This window comes from Echiichthys vipera (genome assembly GCF_963691815.1).
Source record: "Echiichthys vipera genome assembly, chromosome: 22".
Classification (NCBI taxonomy): Eukaryota; Metazoa; Chordata; class Actinopteri; order Perciformes; family Trachinidae; genus Echiichthys; species Echiichthys vipera.
In genome coordinates this window covers 11,615,497-11,628,243 of record NC_139847.1, presented here as the reverse complement: position 1 = coordinate 11,628,243, position 12,747 = coordinate 11,615,497, and the positions used below count along the sequence as shown (strand labels likewise).

Sequence of the window (12,747 nt, the reverse complement as noted above, 5' to 3'; positions counted from 1 at the left end):
CATTTCCTGTGTACTCATCAACATCAGTGTAACTTTATCATTTCTTCTTAGATGTTTTGCCAGATTTTGTCAAATTTCTCTCTGACAGGGACAAATATTGAAAGACTTTTTGTAAAAGTGACTTTGGTGTTGTGATATTTTAATCACTCTTTGGATGATGGCATGTTGACTCTTACGTACCAGTGGGCCACACTGCCTGGTTGAATTTCCTGGATGAAGATGCCAAGCTCTCCGCGGTTCTCACTCTTGAGGCCTACCACGCTGAAGCCAAGACCTCCTGACACTGGCTTCTGCAGGTCCACGTGTGTCACGTCGCGCCCCTGGATCATACACAGGCATACACACATATATGCAGTTTGGCCCTGTGCTGATTCACTTTAGTATCAAAGCTGCAGACAACCTTTAGAAGTCTGTTTGAAGTGCCTCAGGAGAGTGTGCAGCTTGTAGTTCTCTTCTTTAGATGTTTAGTTTGAGATAAGAAATACTTAATCAAGATACTTTACCTGTTTACAGATGAGGTGCTGATTTTTGTGCGTATGTAAAACAATGTGGTAACAAATCTACTGGGAACTCAACAACAGAGGAGCAGCAGAATGTCACACATTAGCTAATGTCTCGCATTGACATTAAACTCAAAAGCTGTGTAAAAAATGATTGTTTTGGCTTTACAGTTACCTGCGCCATGGAGTGAATAAGGAGTTCAAATTCTTCAGATGAAGTCTTGCCATTGATGAGTGTAGAAGCTGATATGTTTGAGTAGGAAACATGGTCGCCATTGGGCTTGACTGCTGCTACGTGATCGCCAAGATCACTCCCCCATGACGCTGGGGCTCTCTCCTGGAGAAATAGAAAGAAACATGTAGTGAGTGATTGTCAAAAACTGCAGATGTTGCAGTGACAGATTGTTCTAATGTGCCTTTTATGACTAAATACCTAAATATAAATGTTTGTGAGTACTTAACAGCTTTGAATTTCTGCAAAATGCTCCTGCAAAAAGCCTGAGATATAACTGTGGATAATCCAACCAAAAACAATTAAAAGTTCAAACAAAGAAATATCATGACTCATTCCTACTGTGGATGTAAACATTTAGCAAGTTTAATTTTAGACACCAAAACCCAGAAGTCTGGATATCTGAAACCTCTGGGATGCCAGATAGTTTGTTATCCCACCATGATTAGCTGGATCTATGACAGCCTAATCCTTCAGGGTATAATGGCTCTTAGCTGATGTTCCAACAATGACTAGGCTCCAAACACAATATTTCTATCATGGCGGGGGGAGAAGCATCACTGGCCATCTGGATGCCTTAATATGCTTGGGTTTTAATTACGGCAATGACTTTACTTGTGTGACAGATGAATTACATGAACAAGACAACTATATAAAACAGTGTTTTTCCAATTTCATTAGCCAAAGGGCATAATGTTTATGACCATCTGAATTGAATTCAAAAGGACGGACATAGAACACAGCCATATTTTCATAAACACTCCATTTGGCATATGGCATTGCCAGGCTAAAAACGTCCTAGCATTTTGGGAAGTCGACTGCACAACTTTGAGCTTTGGAAACATATACTCTAAATTATGCCTCCTTTAAATACAGCCCACTAAACAGATTAGTCCTGAGAAGAAAAAAAACTTCACTGGACACATTAGTGCTGCACACTGCAAACAAAACCCTATGGGCCAGGCTAACTTAGCGTAGCATGCTGCTAAGTTGCTGTCCTCATGCCTGAGCTTTGTTAGCTGGGGCCTGGCTAAGAGGATTAAAGTTCCAGTTTGGTTCTTGCACATTTAAGAAATTGTTTCTGCCCCACTTCACAGAGTGGCCTCTTTCTCATTGGAGGGTAGGGCCTTGTCACCATAGCGACATGGGCAGTGCAAGGCCTAACTAACAGAGCCAGAAGACAGACAGTGTGTGTTTATGTGTCTAGCTTTTGTCTCACAACAAAACATAAAAATGCACCCTTCCTCTAAATTGGTTTTGCATAAGGGGACCAAACAAGTGCAGTAGGGTTTGGAAGCTCTATAAAAAAACATAACACTGACTTGTTATAGTTTCTGAAATCTGTCTTTTTACAACATGGAATGGGTCCATTTCAAGATCAGAAGGGAATTTATGATGAAAGAATGTTTGATCAATTTCGCTTAGGAAAACAAACACATGCATCAACACACACAGTAGGAATGTACCTCTTTTGAAAGCTAAATCGCCAGCACAAAAAAATGCCAGCAGGGCTTTTATAATCTAAATTCCACAAGGGGTAAAAAAGCTTGAGCATCCCTGCCTCCCACTGCATAGCTCACATATTTTCGTCTATTTCTCAAACGCTTACCCTGGCCCCTTTCTACTGTGACTTAAGAGCTCTTTCCTTCCGCTCAAATGTTATATTCTCAATGGAGAGAATCAGCTTTAAAAAGAGTTCCTGACTTAGACCAACTATCTCTGCTCATGTACCCATATTATATCTTGCTCTTGTGAACCCTGACAGCAATTTGGCCATAACCACAACACTATTGGGGATGGGGATTTAAAGAAGGGTGTGTGTGTGGGTGTGTGTGTGTGTGCGCGTGTGTGTGTGTGTGTGTGTGTGTGTGTGTGTGTGTGTGTGTGTGTGTGTGTGTGTGTGTGTGTGTGTGTGTGTGTGTGTGTGTGTGTGTGTGTGTGTGTGTGTGTGTGTGTGTGTGTGTGTGTGTGTGCGCCAATAGAGTCAGCAAGGTCACCCAGGAAACCGAGAAGATAAAGGCAGTAGCAATTGTGGAGAGTATGGGTAACAAAGTCTAACCTTACTGTGATACAGGTAATGCAGGAGGAGATTCAATGTAACCTTCTTCTTGATGATGTTGTGGTATCATGTAACCATTGACTTCAACTCGGTGTTAAAACAATATTTCCTTCGTCTTATGCACATCAAAAGTGTTCCAACTCGTTGCAGTTGTTTTGCTTGTCCATAGCAGCTGTTCAGATCCCCCTCCCTAATGTGAATCCACACAGTCCTCTTTCTCTGCAAAAATGCATGCTAAAGTTCAGCCAGATAATATGAAAAAAACAAACTGCTGCTGAACTCCATCACGGCATTTGGACAAAGCTTTACATTCTGATCCCTACATGTTATATTTATTTTGCACTAGTTCTTTATAAAATTAGATAATATTTCATTTGTTTACTATTTATTTATTAAATTACCAGAAAAGAGAGTACCGTACAATTAAGTATTTCTAAAGGCAAAATATATGTTACCATATTGAATGTATTATTATAAGTACTGTGGTTCTGCAGAGATGTCCCGGCATACAGGTAATATAACTTAACAAAAAAAATTCTTCGTTTAGTACAGATCCTCGCAAAAATCACACCATGATACTTTTCAACGGAAATGACAATAAAGATGCAAAAAGTTTCATTACCTCCAATATTGTGAATCATAACGCAAGTGATGCAATCATGTATACATGTATACATATCATGTACACTAGTATTTTTTTTAAGATAAAAAAGATGCTAACATATCCTTTATATTAGATTTCATTGAACCAAATGTACATTGTGGTCGGAAAAATCCTTTCAGTGTTTCACCTTTGTTTGGTCGAGTCCTAAAGGTTAGTTTATATCTCAACATTAAAATGTCACCAGAGCTAAGCCATGAGTGTTTGTGTGTGGTGTCTACATTGGCTGCAGGGTTCAGGCACTTCACTACACAAACACAAGAACTATGACTGTCACTTTATATTACCCCTGCCTCAGCCCCACCTTATCGGACATTGTTGATAATAAAAAATAGACAAAGCATGTCTTATTTCTCACTAAACATGACTACTTCTATCTATATTACTTCTGTGCAAACAAAGTATGATGCTGCAATCTGGCATTTTGGTAGTTTATACTCATACACTAATAATTCAGAACTCCAAATAACTATAAACTTGTAAGCTTGTAATGACCTTCCACAGGGCCTTAGCACTCTGGGAACCTTGCACAACTAATTTGTATTCAGAATTGTCATTCTAATCCAACATGTTTATAGTCTGACAGGCCCAGTTAGGCTTACAATAAGAACTACTGCAGAATTGTTTATGTGTGAATTAAAACTAAACAACTTTTATTGATTAAAGTCCTGTAGTTGTGTTTATTGTATTATTATGGAAACCTCGCCCTACAAAGAACAAGGACAAAAAGTAGACACCCTGAAACAGTTTTGAGTTTACCTGGTCTCTGAGATGCTGGACGGACTTCTGCAAGGCGAGGATCTGGTGGAAGAGGGGGCTCTGGAGCACTGATTTGAGCAGGCTGAGCTTCTCCTCAGTGGGCACCTCCCCCCGCTCCTTCAGTTTGGCCTGGAGACGCTCCACCGCCTGCAAGGCACGCTGTGTATCTGCAAGCCGTCACATATTTCAGTGACAGCGCCAGTCGGAGTGAAGGAGGGATGCAACAACAAGAAGCAGGCATGGGAGAGATAGAGGTGGAGAGAGGCGATGAGGACAGAGGCTTTATCAGTACATGGGCAGAGATAATGAGACAGGGAAGGGCGTTCAGACATGGCCTCATTTATTCATTTAAATATCCTGATTTCATTTTTAATTTTTATAATATCCTTTTTAAAAACATATACAATATTCCATACTGCCTTTAACTTGTTTATTTATGTTCACAATGCCATGTAAATAAACAGACCTGTAGGCTTAGCTAAGGATGACTGGTGCTCAGCAGACCTTTTATATTGAAATCATATAGCATCAGGTATTGTATCAGAGGGGGAAAAATCTGCAGTGTCTGTCTTCAGAATAGCAATGTTTCCTTTTTTTTGTATTGAGGATCAATGTTGGGCTGCACATGAGCATTGAATGGGTATCAGAAGGAAAGATAAAAGAACCAGGCCTTCCACAGTTTGCTTGCTGGACCTTGCATAAGCCCCACAATCGAGCAACTCCAGAGTGGCTTGTTAGTGAGGATGGGCCAGACCAACGTCATCTGAACAAAAATGAAGCAATTTCCAAAGCTCACCAACTGTGACTAACACCTAATAGGGCGTGCGCAAGGTCCAGAGCACTTTTTGCCCTTAGAAGCTTTGTTGTTTGAACAAAGGTTGTAAACAAGCTTATAACACTCGGGTCTCAGCAGGTTTTTTTCTATTTGCCACTGGTTCTATGCAGGTAACTATCATTTTCATTGTACCTGCCTCAGTGACCATATCACACCAGAGAGTGGCATGTATGCATGTATAGCATTTCTGTGCATTTCAAAAGATAGGGTGGTCCTGGAGCAAAACATCTGCATGATACTATACAATTGTCCAAATTGATACTAGGGTGAGAGTGGGGCGCGGGGGTGACATCAGAGAGAGGCAACAAGGGGTTTTGTTGTGTTCGTGGGGAGTAAAGGAAATTAATGTGTTGCTCAGCTCCAAAGAGTATTCTGTTTGTGACTTTTTGTCAGCAGGAAAGAGTGACTTTATATGCCCTGTACACTTCGGAACGCCTCACTAATTTGATTAATTGAAAAAAGATATTTGATATGGAATTCAGTACTTCTGCATACAGTTATTTTAATTATAATGTAAAATGTAAATTGACATTATCTAAGCCTAAATAATCATATTACTAAGACTCACTGGTGTATCACGCCCCACTTCCCCAACCTACACATTTTAGTTGGTAGCACTTAAGTACATGGTCAACATGGCCATCTTGACAGTGACCACAGATTGCAGCTTTAAAGAAAGAAGCTGACAGCACTAATTTGGCTTCATGCTTGACAGTTGGACAAATAAATCTCTATGGGGGACAAACAAACAATCAAGTATATGGCAACATTATCAGATATGGCAACACTGGCAGTCCTTGAACTGAATCCAGTGTCTCTTATACTGGTTGAGAGAAACTCACAGCAGAAGCCAAAGGATGCAGAGCCAGCAAACATGGACACCCAACTGACTAGACCAAACCCCACTGCAAAATCCGCTCATTTTTGATATGATTAAAAATAAAAAAAAAATGGCACAGTGAGTGTGCGGAGGCAGTATTTAATGTTTTGCCTTGTTTATTATGGCCGTACTGACACATAGTATTTGGAGACACTAAAGCTTAGCCTGTTAAATTAAAGAACAAGGAAGGAGGTAAAACGACATTTGATAGCGACATCTTTCATTTCTTAACATGTATGTTCAATCATAACAAATAACACACTGACTCAATTAGTTGTATCTGACTGCCATAAATCAATCAAATGATTACTTACCCATTGTTTCTATCATTTTTAGAACTCCAGGTGAATGTAACGTCTCCCCATTAACAGCAATTTCAAACTCTTTCCTTTTCAAGGCCTGCAAAGAACAATACCACGTGTTATGTCTTTTTCTTAACTTAATCTCATAGCACAAATTGGTTCATCTTTTTTTAGCTTCCACAACACACTCGATACAAACAGGAAGTAAGGCATTCTCCTCTGAACCCAACTTCTGAAAACCTTTCTACTTGAAGGGTCAACATGAAAGGGGAAATTGACTCATATACATGCCTTATTTATCTCTTAAGAATGCTTCACCGTGACATCACAGACTAGCCATTGTTGCTGAAGGGCTGTAGTATATTTACTCAGCCTCATGTGCAATAAAGCAGTGTGTCTGTTTAAACACACTAGCTTGTTAGTTCCCTTATATTTGACGAATGCTCTTATTGATGGATTAGCACTTAGAAATTTACATTCTTGGGACTTCATTTACTGCACTTTGACAGTAGTTTTAATATGCACAACTTGTCTTCGGCGGGCATTAAATATGATTATCCATTTTACTCCAATCAGACAAATACTGTATAGCCATATTTTCTTCCTGAAACAACAGTCTGATGATTAATAAACAGGCAAACAGTCTTAGCAGTTATTGTAAAACTATCATAAGACCCTGTTTGCATCATTATAGGGCTGCAACAATTATTTTTATCATATATTAATCTGCCAATTATTTTTACAATTAATCGACTAATTGTTTTGTCTACAAAATGTCAGAAAGTCGTGAAAATGACCATTACAATATCTCACAACCCAAGATGATCTATTAATAGCTTGTTTTATTCAACCAACAGTCCAAACCCCAAAGATATTCAGTTTTTTGTTATATATGACAAAGAATGTTTGGCATATTTATCAAAATACTTGCAGATTATTTTTTGTCGCTTGACTAATCAATTAACCGTTGCAACTCTTGTTGTCATTTGTTTTATTTTTTCTTAGAATAAAATTTTAAATGGATGTTGTTGTGCTCCTTGGCTGTAAATATTATGATATATTGAAGGTCCTCAATCTTTAATGAGCCACCTTAACTCTACGTCTGATGATAATATGTTTGACAGTAACAGGACTGTATAACATTGCTGTATTAAAGAACAGCTTAATCGAGTCCAAGTCAAGTCCATGACCAGGTCCAGTCAAGCCTGAGTCAAGACCCAGCCCAAAGGCAGTTGAAACCAAGTCAAGACAGAGTCCAGAGCATAGTCAATAGTGTTTTTCCAATGCTTATGTAGTGAGTTAGGATGGATCTAAACAAGATTGATTTATCTAACAAAATAACAAATAAATGCATAGATTTTAGGCAACGTTCTGTAACTGATCTCGAAGCAGCCAGGAACAACTGGACCCGTTCCCATGAAGTGCAAGACTTCAAAAAATGTTGAAGACCGAGACCGGACCGAACACCCTACCATATAAAATTGCATGTGGTACGTGTGTTGTGCTTGAATCAGAGAAGCCTTATTCTGTAGAAATAAAGCCTGTGAAATCCTCACCTCTTTAAAACCTAATGATAACGTATGAAGGTCGTTACGTGTTTAATATCTGACTCATGCTGTTATCAGTGCTGTCATGGCTGTCAAGTCCCATTTTAGGAACATCACACTTAACTTTTGTAGTGACTTTGTTACAAGCATGACATGACTCAGGGAGACATTACGTGATTAAAGGAGACTGGTAATACAATTAAAAGCCCTATATAGAGTCTTAGAATAGCTACAGTACCTGGTAACAGGATCACCACAGTACCTACTGGTTTGTTTATATTCATTTCAACTTTCAAACTGATTAATTCGCCTTAAATACAGCATGTGACTGCTGTATTGTGTTTTATTTATCTTAGACCTGTATATTCTATTGGATTATTCTGTTATACTGGTGTACAATTAAAACCTAGTTTTGATTAGTTTTGGAATTTCTCGACTACCAGTAGCCTAATACACAAATTGCTGCAGGAAAAAAAGCATAAATATGCGACTGAAATGTATGACCACCCAAATGATAATTCAAATGACTACTGGTATCCAGTTCCAGAGAATATATTTACATTTTGGAGTTAATAAATACACGTTCATATAATATTCCAACATGGTCTTGGGCTTTAGCAGTTTGTTTGTCTCTGTAGACTCCCCAGTGGTGGATTTATACTTTTTTTAAAGAATAATATGTCTATATTAACATAAATAATATAGGTGTTGCTTTCGGTAACATGTAACGTTAGTGCAGTGTCCATTCAGATGTATTGGAGGGATATGGTTTATATTCTTAAGCAAGAGCATAAGTGATTCACTCTGCACATTTCCAGTGGCTTCTAATGATTCACAGAAGGCCGAAGGAGCTCATTTTTACACGGTGGACTTCAACCCAAAACACGGGGGCTTTAAGGTGCCATTTGCCTCCGATAATAATCGTGGGTGAAGTCATTCTTTGCCATGACCACAAATAACAGTCAGCTAATAATAGGCATTTTCTCGTGCATTTCTTCTCCTACAAAATACGCAATATCGGTCCAGAACGTCCCCATTTAACACTTGCTTTCTTAATAAAGCGTTTGCTATCATGTAGCCTGTATATATTGTTGTTAAATCCAGTCAGGTTTGCTTGTATTTTGAATAAAGTCGCCGAGGCACTTGGGACAATCCGCTTTTCTCAACTCCTCCTCCTCCTCCTTCATCTCATCCATGGAGCAAGAAAGCAACAGGCTTCCGAGAGAGAGAGAGACGGTAAAGAAGTTAGATAGTATGGCTGCTTTTGGTCTACAGTCGCCCACGGTAGCTATAACAGTACACAGAGCATACTTTAGATTTGAAAAAGTGACACGAAAAGCCATTTAAATCCCGTGGTTCTTGCTTAGTGACCCACCGCGACAACAGAATATTCTCCCCCGCATTAGCGACAGTGTAGCGAGCAAAGGCGACACTCGCGAAAGTTGGAGTTGCACATTATTAAAAAACTCTTCAGTAGCAATTGCTCGAGTGAAACTGTCGAGAAAAGAAATCACTTACATGAGTGTGGAGACTTTGCTTTCCGGCGGCCAGTATCCTATCCTCTGTTGTTCTGCGGCTAACGGCGCACTGACTGGGGCTTAAAGATGGGGCGTAGCGTAACTCGATGCTCTCTGGACATTTGCAGCGGTAGCGGCACCGAGAGTTGAGCTGGGACTGAAGCGCCGCTTGCTGGTTGCTCTGACATCTAGGCCTGATATGTTCAGGCCCACAGTCCCCAGCTCCAGGGTCAGGGCTGTGGTCACATAATAAAATACTGAAAATCAACTGAGTTATTTCAGGCTCATTAAGCAGAGGTCTACTTGATACATCTGGGGAGAAAATAAACTGTTAAACAGGCAAGGCTTGTCATTTCCTGTCCCCAACTAAGTCTTGAACTAACTTGGTGGTGGCCCCCAGTAAAATGTGTGCTAAGTGTATTACACCCTTTTTTAGCACTGTGATATAATGGTATTCTGTGCTTTTCTACCTCATTTATCTCAGGCTTTTTTAATGTATAGCCTACAACCCAAGCAGTAGGCCCTACATTGCAAGAATAAGTAAATACACTTTTTTAAAGGTCCCATACAGTATATGTTCATTTTCAGGTTCATACTTGTGTTTTGGATTTGATACTGGAATGTTCACATGCTTTAATGTAATGTAAAAACATTAGCTTTCTCATGTCTCTCTGAATAAACTCTGTAGTCACTTGTGCCTGCCTGCTGGGTCTTATGCATCTGCGCTCTCGGCTCTTCTCTGCACTGTCATTGCAGCTGAAGAATGAGCACTGTAGCCGCAATTTCTACCGATATATAGTATAGTACGTAGTCCTGGCAGCTGGTTTAAAGGCACAGTTTGTGAATATGGTGTGCTTGGGATCAATGAAGTATTTCTATTCTATTTTATTTTATATATCACTTTGACCTGCTTTATAATACAAATTACATAGAAATCTCACTTATTACGATATGGGACCTTTAAGAAAATACAATAGGCACCAGGGACATCAATACATCTGTTAAAGCAATTAAGTGGGTAAGTGCCCAAAGGCCCCAGACACCCAGGGGCCCTACTTTAATGGGTCTCTAGATTAAATACTGTAGTCAGCAGTGTGTACACTGTAGGCCCTATATATACAATAGGTAACAGGGTCAACAGGGCCCTACAAGCTTATTTTTGCTCAGGGAGCTCATATTGTGTCAATTCAGTCCTGCCTATCAGAAAATATTTTAGCCTAGACTGAAAAAACTGTTAGACAATTTTGGCAAAAGACGATGAATTACGGTAAAATTACCTTGAACTATAACTTCTTAACATGCAGGTTTAACATATAGAATGGCAAAAGTTTTGTCTAGACAGCTGAATTAAGTCCAGGGACTACAGATGGAAATGAGCTTGTATGGCTAACTCTGGCACATTTATATGATGGACTCAAGTGCTCTTGTTAATTCATGAGCATAGTCCCTTCTTAATTCAAATAATTAGTCCTTGAAAACAACACAACTCCTAAAAATAACACTTGAGGACCCCTGGCCTGAGTGACCTCCTTGAGCAAAATGCTAGGCTCTGTATCTAACATACTAAGGAGGAATAGCATTTAAGTCATTCTTCTTAGACATAATGGAGTCACTGTAGGGCAAATAAGAAAGAAAACAGACCTGAATTATTAGGCCTATTCCAAACATTGCTGCAGGAAAGCCATTCTTGGCAGAAATGTGATTCAGATTTCGTCAGCGTCTGATTGGGACACTTTTTAGTGAATCAGACACATAGGTCAGGCAAGAATAGTGTGAGTTAGCCAACTCCAGTACACATTAAGGTCATCTGTCAACCACATGCAGATATACTGTAATACTGTTCACCCACATGCTCATAGTGCTGATACCTACACAAGTATTCAAGGTTAATAAGCAATGTATTGTGTGAGTTTGATTACATGTTCAATGTAATGTATTTTTAGGCCCAGGAAGCACCTTGGAAAGGACACAATATTCTGATAAAACCATAATTTTCTGTCTGTGCCTTGTTTACAGGATTATGCACTCTATTTTCAGGCAGCAATATACCACACTTATCACATTTGATATGAGCTGTTGCTCAAAATAAAATGTATTAAATGCCCACTGGGATAGAAGCTGTTGCCTGTTAAAGCGTAATTCTGTAGTGAAATCATCCCATGGTCTTTTTCTGCAAATTTGGTCATCAAATAAGCCATCAAGACTATTTTTCTTGTGTATAAACTATTAATTAAGATATCCCCGGGAGCGGCTAACACTGATTAGCTCGGGGCAGCATGGTGCAGGCATTAAAACTTATTTTTTAACCACTAATACTGCTCAAAGTAACGCCAAACCTCTGCAGTAGCATGATAAGAGTCCTTACACATGAATGAAGCCTCAATGGACTCCTTCCTTTTGGATTGCATTTGGTAATCGAGTGAATGGACTTTACTATGAGAGTTGCTGGTACCGGGGCCAGTAGGTAAGTCTTTCAAAACACTCTTTTAATAAACTCCGGGTTAACTAACTATGTTGTTGGTGCTTCGATTTTATGTGTAAGGACTCTTATCGTGTTACTGCAGAGGTTTGATGTTATCATGAGCAGTACTAGTGGTTAAAAAATATGTTTTAATGCGTTCACCGTGCTGCCCTGAGCTAATTAGTGTTAGCTAACAGCCGGCCACTGCTGGTGTTGTTAGCGATGCCAGGATATCTCCGTCAATCGTTCATACACAAAAAAAGATGGCTTGATGGTTTATTTGATGATTTTACACTTGAATCACGCGTTAACTCATGACTCGGATCTAACAGCACAAAAAATAGCAGTGTGTGGTTTTTCTCTTCATTGTAAGGGAAAGCTAAGGACTGTATCTTAGGTATTGCCTGGTCAGATAGATGCCACAGAGCTGCTTATCCACCCTTTGACCCCCAACTTCAGAACTTTTAGTTTTCATGGATCAAGACCCCCAGCGCAGGGAGGAGCAAGGTCATTGTATAAGAAGTAATTTCAACAAGGGGTAAAGGGATACAAGCTCCTTTCAGGGAGCTGATACTGACTAAATCCCCTCACCATTTATATCTTTACTTCTACCCAGTTCTTATCCACCCCATAACTCCCTTCTTACTTTGACAATAAGCCACTTTTATGTGGGAGGTCTTACTCAGCCAAACACCGAATAAGACAAGAGATTGAAACAAGAAAAAGAAAGAATCTCAGCTCAGTGCTAGGCAGCTTCAGCACTTTATATTTTTATACCTGCCTATCATGGTCCCTCAGCAATAGTCATTGTTTGAGACAGCTTAGTGACACTAAATCCGTGGTAACTGGATTCACGTCTTCAGGGGGTGGGGGGTTTTAGTTGGTTCAGTTTGTTTGTTTTTTCTCTTCTCTGCTTATACTTGGGGCTAGGGTTTCATTTCATTTGTTCATTGCATTGACTTTTTTAAATATACCAATACAAGGTAGCTAACAG

The 12,747-nt window shown here is 39.5% G+C and overlaps 1 protein-coding gene across 2 annotated transcripts in view; it reads right to left on the bottom strand.

The window, feature by feature from the left end:
• mpdz (multiple PDZ domain crumbs cell polarity complex component) overlaps positions 1–9,344 on the bottom strand; it is a 48,154-nt gene extending 38,810 nt beyond the window's left edge. For both annotated transcript variants that reach the window (XM_083937594.1, XM_083937595.1), the window contains exons 1-5: positions 9,294–9,344; positions 6,241–6,325; positions 4,212–4,378; positions 676–837; positions 181–320 (exon numbers count right to left, since the gene is read on the bottom strand). In XM_083937594.1, the coding sequence (XP_083793720.1) occupies positions 181–320; positions 676–837; positions 4,212–4,378; positions 6,241–6,256 (485 nt within the window). In that variant the 5' untranslated portion in view covers positions 6,257–6,325; positions 9,294–9,344. The remainder of the gene's footprint in view (positions 1–180; positions 321–675; positions 838–4,211; positions 4,379–6,240; positions 6,326–9,293) is intronic.
• Between the last annotated feature and the right edge of the window lie 3,403 nt (positions 9,345–12,747).